Raw genomic sequence first — 8,546 nt, forward strand, 5'->3', positions numbered from 1 at the left:
TATTTTAAAATCGGAATTTTGATTGCGTATGTAGTCAAGTTCTAAGGTCCATAACGATTTATCAATTATCGCAAAGCTAAAGGACCTCCAACGTCACTACTTATAATATGGATATTGACGATATTGTGTTTCGCCATATTAGAAAAACCTATGTTGGTTAATCAATAATCACCATTGATCTATGCCCTATGGGCTATGGCATGTTCAGCACACTGTAGATTGGAAGATGAAACATTTGAGCAGATATAATAATGGCAGTTGTTCATGATTATCACAATAAAAGGTAGGTAAGTACTGTTCAAAACATAGGTAATTCAATTTTTGCACACAAGTCTCCTGGCTTATAACTCAGTGAGTTCTCAAGAGTTGAAGTTGTTGGCGAAACCCACCACAGATTACCACTAATTTTGGCTGGAGACTATATTTTAAAATTCTTTCATTTCATGTATTCAAAAACAGTGTTGTTGATATTATGAATTCAGCCTTACGATATCTTTATGGTGACGTCGTGGAACTGCCACTTCGTAAGTAATGCGAAAGCTATTTCCGTGGCGTCGCTAAAACGAAATAAAAATATATAACATATTCACCGAGCCCATTCCCATTTTTTACTTTAATAATGAAATTATTCAAATTCATATTTTTGGAATTTTTAAATATACTCGGACCTTTTTTCAAATTCTTGATTTTTTTTTACTTATTAAGAAGTGTCCCGTGGCGATACAAACCTCTGTTTTTCAAATGAAAAGCCCCACCCCTTTTTTTACTTTAAATTATTAAGAAGATATTTTTTTTGAATTAATGTACTTCATTCGAAATTCGTGTGAGTAGTTTCTCAGTTATTAAATTGTTTATTCTAAAGATAATAGTCCTCAAAAGTGGTTTTACAAAAATATAAAACAGATGTTGACATGTTTTGGCCTTTGGGTATTGGATCTAATATTTATTATACTTGGAGTTTGGACCATTTTTACTTATTAATATTAATCACTAGCACATTTTAATCACCATAGCCCCCATATATTCCAAACCCATTATTATGGACCTCAAAAACTACTTGTTTGAATTTTAATCCTGATATGCCAATATTTTCAGAAAAATTATCTAGTAAATAAATTACAGAGAATTTGAATAATTTCATTATTAAAGGAACAATTTGAGGTGAGCATGCTTGGTGAATCACTCTGTATACAAGCATTATAATGCCTCTAGTTACGTATTTCAGAATATTACATTTTAAAACTTAAGTTGTTCAAATCCAATATCACATAACTTTGCATATTTTTCATGAATATTTCTTCACATCATTACAGTGACACACTGACACACCAGACAAATATTACCAGTTTTGTTTGCATTAAATTACTTTTTTAAACCATGCTTTTATGCGGGCATTGATACATATTTATTGCTCAATATTAAATATTATATTTTAATTTGTACATTCACTTTTATAAGTTTTTTATAAAATATGATAACAAAGATATGTAACTGAAATAGTAATGGTATTATACATTTTTATTAAAATCTTATTATACATATTTTTACTCACAGAGATTTTTTGAATAATTAAGTTCAGCAACGGATTTAGAGGAGGGGGAGGGCTTGTGAGCTGAAGCACCCATCTTCCGCATATTGAACTTTTTTTTTATTATAAATTAGTTAGATAGCAGATATCAGGTAGAAGTTGTCAGAGCCTTACCAAGGGGGTGGCAAAAGTTATAACATTTTAATGAGGGGGTGACAAATTTTTAAATATTTTTGTTTAATAGGGGTGCCAATGAAAGTTAGCATGGCCCTGGAAGTAATGGAACAAAACATATTATTTGTAAACTATTATCAAAAAATAGGTCAAATTGACCCAATTGATGAGTACCCAAGGAGTTTTATAATCAATGTATAGCACCCACCATAAAAAAATCCTAGATCCGCCACTGATTAAGGACACAATGTGTGATGATTACTTAAAAATATACTGGATAAAATAATAATTGTTTTTCAAATGTGGGACATATTTATAGGTTATAATATATAAATTATACAATTATTCCGTTAAAATGCGATCATTAATGCACATTTGATTAAGATAATGTAAGTGCACTACTTGTTTTCGCTGTCCAAACTATGTGCAACATAGAAAATTTTCATTCAGTAGAATCAATTTTATGTTGTTAGCTTTAATATTAGAGCGAATCATAGATATAATGTAATTTATAGAATTCTATAACTTTATGCCTATGAAGTGAATTTAGTTATTATCAAACTTAAAGTAAGGAAGATGACCTGAATTTCTACTTAGGCACTTTTTTCGGAATTTTAGTGTTTATGCAAATTATAAGTATATAAAATATAACAGTTCAAAAATGGTCACATAATGCAGAAAAATTCAAATATCAAAAAATTCAAAGTGCTAACATAGATAATGTTCTTAACTTAAAGTTTTATTCAATGTAATATTAAAACTAACATCAAAAAATTGGTTCTGCCGAATACCAATTTACTATATTGGCAAAGCTCATGGGTCAGAGAGAAAACAAATAATGCTGACATTTTTTTAAAATTGGAAATTTGATCATATAAATGTATTTTTAGTTCACATAAGGTGAATACGAGGTAAATAAATCAAATTAACTTTTATGCACATTAATGGTAACATATAAATGTAATAAATAATTTAAAACAAACTAACTTAATTATTGCATAAAATGCATAAAAAAATACAAATATTATTAAAGCTATGATTTCAATTATTAGCTTAAAAAAAAATATTGATAATTTACATTCAAATATACGAGATTAATCAGCAATACTATTACTATTCTTTTGCAGTTTATTGACACTTGACTTGATACTTCTTTCAACACTGACTTGTGAAGCCGCATGTGCAAATTGTTTACTAAAATTGTTTTAACATGTTAATTATTTGGAGTACTTAAAAACTTTATAGATAGGTACTTACATTAAAAACTCTTTGTTATATGGTTTTTGTTTTTCTTCCTCTTTTATATCTTCTTTTCTATAACGTTTGACATTGGAAGTACGTTCTTTATCTCTAATTTTAGCATTCTCCATCATTTCTATTCTCATTTTCTCCATTTCTTTTTCAGTCAATTTCTTTTTCTTGGCAGGTGGTGTTTTGGGTCGGACAATACTTGAATTTTTTTTTTCTTTTATAGTTACCGGACTAATAGATGATCTTTTTACAATGTTACCTTTAGGAACCTATTAAGTAAAAAATGTACTTTTATTGACTTATTTATTGTATAACAGTACATGCTAAGACACAAATAAAAAATATAATTCACATAGGCCTAACCTAATCTAACCTATTATGGATAGTGGCTTACATAATATTATATATTAACCAAGATATAAAAAGACAATATTAGCTGGAACTAAAGGACCTATGATTAGAAAATTCACATAATTATTTTTATAAGTTGGTTACATGTATGGTGTACAATTAATCAATTAATTATAGCTACTGTTGTATAAACAACATTTATTTTTTCTCATACAATATAATATAATATTTTTTTTCTTTTTTTTTATTGAACTTAAGCTCGGCAACTAAGGCTATAAGCTGTTGTAGGGGTTATGAACTGTGGTAGGGTCTAGGGGTAAGGTTGGTACGATAGGTTGTTTTTTACGATTGTTTTACGGTTGTTACGGTATGTATCAAACATGTGTATGTGTGGCAAAATTTTAAACTACTATGGACCCGGGTGGTCACTCATCCGGGAGCTAGTAGCTGTGGCCGTTACTTACTCTCAGTCACATTCCACGACTGGTAGCAGCTAACGCGCCACACCAAGTCACGGTATAATTTAATAATTGTATTTCGAAACATTGAAAACTTGAAACATTCCACTGTTACTTAATTTATTATGTTTTAAATACAATGCAATTTTCAAAATATTTAGACTAATTTTAAGCTATTTGTAGGAATTTTAGAATTAAGAATTTTTTTTTTTTAAGTGTATATAAATATTTTTAGGTGCGGTAAAAAAGCTTGACAAACAATTAATATGAGAAGTTGAGAACCAACATAAGTAGTTCTTTTAGAAATTTAAAAATATTAAAATACATAAGTTTAATTTTTTTTTTACGAGTGTTTAAAGTTCAATTTTTAATAAATTCTTTGAAATCACAAAAAATCCAAAAATCTAAAACAATATCTAACTAAGCACAATCTTTTTTATAGTCATTTGAAGTTCAAATGTTGACAAATTGTACGTATATTATTATAATTTTAAATTTACTATATGTAATGATATTTTAAAAAATGTTTCTTATTTATAGTTTATACCAAAATTAAAGAAATTAAAATAATTAGTATTAAAATAATATACTTTTTCATTGTTATGGAATCATTGTAATTGTACTTTTGACCACTACATTATGATATATAATACATTTTGTCTTAGCTATTGTAATACTACCAATACTGAAAGACTTTATTAATTTGAATATCTTACATATAATCCATAGTTCTTGTTCCCTTTGTGTTCATCAGTTTCATTATCTGATTGAATTTCTAAACTATGTCGATGTTTGGAGTTATTTTTGTTCTGTTTTACTGCATTAATATTCTTTTTTTCATCATCTGAACTTGACGAAAGACTAGCTTTCCGTCTGTTTTTATCTTTTTTAATTTCATTTGTTTTTTGATGTTTGTTCCCTCTTGGGGGACTCTCTGATGATCTACTTCTTCGAGTATTCAAATTTGTACGATATCCATGCCTTTTTTTTGAATCTTTGGAAACCCTTGACTCGTGTTCTTTGTCAGAACTGTTTGGTCTATGATGGTGGTCATTACTTTTAGTCTTATATTTACTTTGTTCAGAAGCACTGATTGGTTTTTTCCGTTCCAATTCTCTATCTGAACTCGAATGTATTCGTTTCCTTTTATTATCATGTCTTTTCTCTCTATTTTTAGATTCTTGCTGTTTATATTGTTCATCTTTTTTCATATTATCACTGTATTTTTTCTTATTATCTTCTTCAGCGTGATGATTATTTCTATATTTATTTTTTGAAGTTTTATCATTTTGTTCATATTTTTCTTCCGAGATGGATCTGTTACGTTCATTTCTTTTTTTTTTATAATCTTGCAGATTGTCATCATTATCATCAGTACTTACTGATTTATGTTTTCTATGATGATCTTTGTATTTATGGTCATCATTTTTATGATGTTTATATTCTTTTATTAATTTATTTCTCTTAGAAGAATCTTTATCATCTGAAGAAGAAATTGACCTCTGTCTATCTCTCTTATTTTTGTTGTTTTTTTGCTTGTCATCTTCATATTTAAGAGATTTTTTACCATTTTGTTTTTTGTCCTCTCTTTCAAAACTGCCAGACTTTTGTATATGCTTTTTTTTCTTGTTCGTCGATTTTTCATCTTCTTCAGAACTCGATGTATCTGTCTTGTGTTTTTTTTTGTGTTCTTTTTTATCTTTATGTTTAGTAATTGACAGTATCTTTGCAAGATCTAATCCAGCTTTTTCATATGATTTCAAACGGCTAACTAGTATCATATCTAACTGATGATCATCAATAGTGTGTTTTTCTTTGGGAATATTTTGTTGTTTTTTCAGGCGCATCGGATTTTGAAGAATTTTCTGCGTGCATTCAATTTCCCGCTTTTTTATACTAACCAATGGATCTTCTGAAATTTTTTTTGTCAAATCTACTTGAGAAAATTTATCTGATGCGCATATTTGTGGTGGCAAAATTGAATCTAAAATACATACAATAGTACAATATGAATTATCAATATAAATTAAATACAATATACTATGAGTATTGAGAAACTTATTAAATTTTAAGTTAAGCTTAAAATGGACAATTTTGATTAACAATCAAATTCAAATTGATTGATTAAGTATAATAGATACTACCTATATCAATATTAAAAGTATGAATAAAATAAGCAACCAACAACTATTTGTCAAACTAATTTATTGTCATAGTAAAATATTTACAAAAAACTCATAAACATCAATTTTAATTTTTAACACAGATATATTCCAGAAGAAATTTGATATTCTGCTAACCTAATTCAAATTATTTTGATATAAGTACCTATTTAATTAAAATTTACATTTCTTAGACTTTTAATGTTTTTTACGACAGAATATTAATATTAAAATATTGTATGAACAAACTAATTTTCAATATGATGAAATATATATTTAGTGTTAGGTAAATACTAAATAGGTACCAACTGAAAACTGATATATTTAGTATAAATTGACAAAATGTCAAAAATCAACTCAAATGTTAAATATAAAAACATGTAATAAATAAACTATTGTATATTGTATACGAATAATATAAGATATATGTAACAACTCTATTGACAATTACCGTTATCTGTGCTTTCGCCATATTTTCTATCGATTTTTTTCCCCAAAAGGTAGTCGTCTTTTTGTACTCGTGTACCATCGTACATCCAATCCATGATAGATGCTTTTGACAAACCTAAAACGTATTAGGTCTATCTGAATTATAAATAACTGAAGTTTATCAGTTTCATATATTTACCAAGTTATGTTAACGATGAGGTGTATTACACTTTATTTTGAACATGAAATGTGCTGCAACTTTTAATTATGAAAACATACAAAATTGTAAATCAATTCAATTGTTCAATAAATTGAGGTATTCTATCATAATAGTCGAATGTAATCCAGAAAAACAATTTTTAAAATTGCATGCGTTTTTGTTATTGTAAATTATAATGTTGTCATTATCAAAAATAGATAACCTGATAACAGCAACTACATAATCATCATAGATAATAAAGATATGGATAGGCCACGGCTATGTTAATTAATATATTAGAGGCCGCGTTCCCGGAGGGGATGGCAATTGAGGCTCATTTTATCCATAGCCGTGATTGATAGTAGATACTCGAATTAGGTATACTTTATTTGGCCTCAATTGTTCCCCTCGAAGACCGCTGATAAGACCATTATGTCCAGTGCTGTTTTGGAGGGTATACGCGGGTCGCGGGTGTATGACGTATACCCTAGGGTGACCATATTTAAAAAAAAAAAATACAGGACAAAATTAACAATAATTTAATTTTTTTTTATTAATACTTAATATATATATATCTATATTATATAATATATATTTTATAATTTAAACATAATTTTTAATAACACTGTATAAGATTAAATTCATGTACTTTGCTTTTTTAAAAAACTTATTAATTCATTTTGATGACGATTGTTCAGAGATGTCTTCACTATTTGATTTTTCATATTTTTCTGAAGAAGTAATTAGTTTTAATAATTGTGAATGTTCTAAAAGAAATGTATGAAATTCTGTACATGAAACATTTTTAGAATGTTGTTTTACGATTATTATCGATCTAATTGTGTCCACAAGAAATCGATTTTTCTCATCTGTCCATAAAAATACTCTTTCTACCGACGCGTTAGTTCCTGGAATAAGTACTGGGAGTAAATACGCACCTTCGCTTAGGAATTTTAATAGATTACTTTCCTAAAATTGTAAAATATTATATTAACGATTATCAACAAGTCGACAACACTCAACGATTGTTGGAACCCAACTAATAGATATTCGCTATTCGCCGTATTCACAAAACGTATTTTCAGTGATATAAATATAATAATAGATAGAATCGAAGCATAGTCAGATAACGGTAAATCCGATAACTCCGATAAGCTCCTATAACTCGTAGACATATCGTCATACCCCATACTGATAAATTCAGACAATTACAAGATTACAATTATAATCATTATTCATTACTTTCGTAAGTTTCGTTTTCAATTTCATTCATTTTGTTTGATCAAAAAAACAGGACAAAAAGCGTCCTGAAAGAAGTTTGTCAGGACAACAGGACACAACGCTGAAATAAAGGACAATCCTGTAAAAAACAGGACGTATGGTCACCCTAAGGTAGGTACTTATCCAAAACTCGTTTATCAGGAATTAAAAAAAGGTGGGTAAGTGGATGTCGCTCTGCTGTACAGTAGGTTACAAGTGGGTCACTGTAATGGATGGTGTTACATTTGAATTCATTGATATAATATCATTGTATAAGAAAAAACGATTCTGAGCGAAAACGGTCAGTCAGCCTATGATATTACCAAGTATATTTGATGATATTATAGTGAATAAAGTAATTTATATATAACCTATTTACGTGGAGCCTTGTTTTAAATTTTCAATCCTTAGCCATAAAAGTTAAACATTTTATACATTTTTAACTACAAAATAATTATTAAATTATAAATTTGATAAATGTTGTCAAAATTTGAACTTTAATTGAGCCTATGTATTTTTAATATTTTTAACTGCTATTAGAACGATATATCAGCAGCCTTATATTAAATTTTCACGCTTTTTTACCAACAAATAAAATTTTATTGATATTTATAGAAAAAAAAACTAAAATAATTGAAAACTGACTATGTCCGTAAACAGCTCAAAAAGAATCAAATTATTTTCAAAATTTTATCGTGTATAGGAAATGCTAATATAAACATTCAGTGAAATTT

General features: G+C 27.8%; 1 protein-coding gene across 2 annotated transcripts; it reads right to left on the reverse strand.

Annotated features, from left to right (window-relative positions):
- Positions 1-1,384: 1,384 nt before the first annotated feature.
- Positions 1,385-6,815, reverse strand: LOC132943348 (pre-mRNA-splicing factor CWC25 homolog). Of its 2 annotated transcripts, none has more exons than XM_061012311.1 (5): positions 6,553-6,815; positions 6,376-6,505; positions 4,479-5,746; positions 2,960-3,222; positions 1,385-2,896 (listed from the first exon to the last, which is right to left on the reverse strand). In XM_061012311.1, the coding sequence occupies exons 2-5, from the start codon at positions 6,467-6,469 to the stop codon at positions 2,797-2,799; spliced, it is 1,725 nt and encodes a 574-aa protein (XP_060868294.1). In that variant the 5' UTR covers positions 6,470-6,505; positions 6,553-6,815; the 3' UTR covers positions 1,385-2,796. The 2 variants fall into 2 exon arrangements, with proteins under 2 accessions (XP_060868294.1, XP_060868293.1); XM_061012310.1 differs by having other exon boundaries at positions 6,376-6,489; positions 6,553-6,814.
- Positions 6,816-8,546: the final 1,731 nt, after the last annotated feature.

This window comes from Metopolophium dirhodum, chromosome 4 (genome assembly GCF_019925205.1).
Source record: "Metopolophium dirhodum isolate CAU chromosome 4, ASM1992520v1, whole genome shotgun sequence".
Classification (NCBI taxonomy): domain Eukaryota; kingdom Metazoa; phylum Arthropoda; class Insecta; order Hemiptera; family Aphididae; genus Metopolophium; species Metopolophium dirhodum.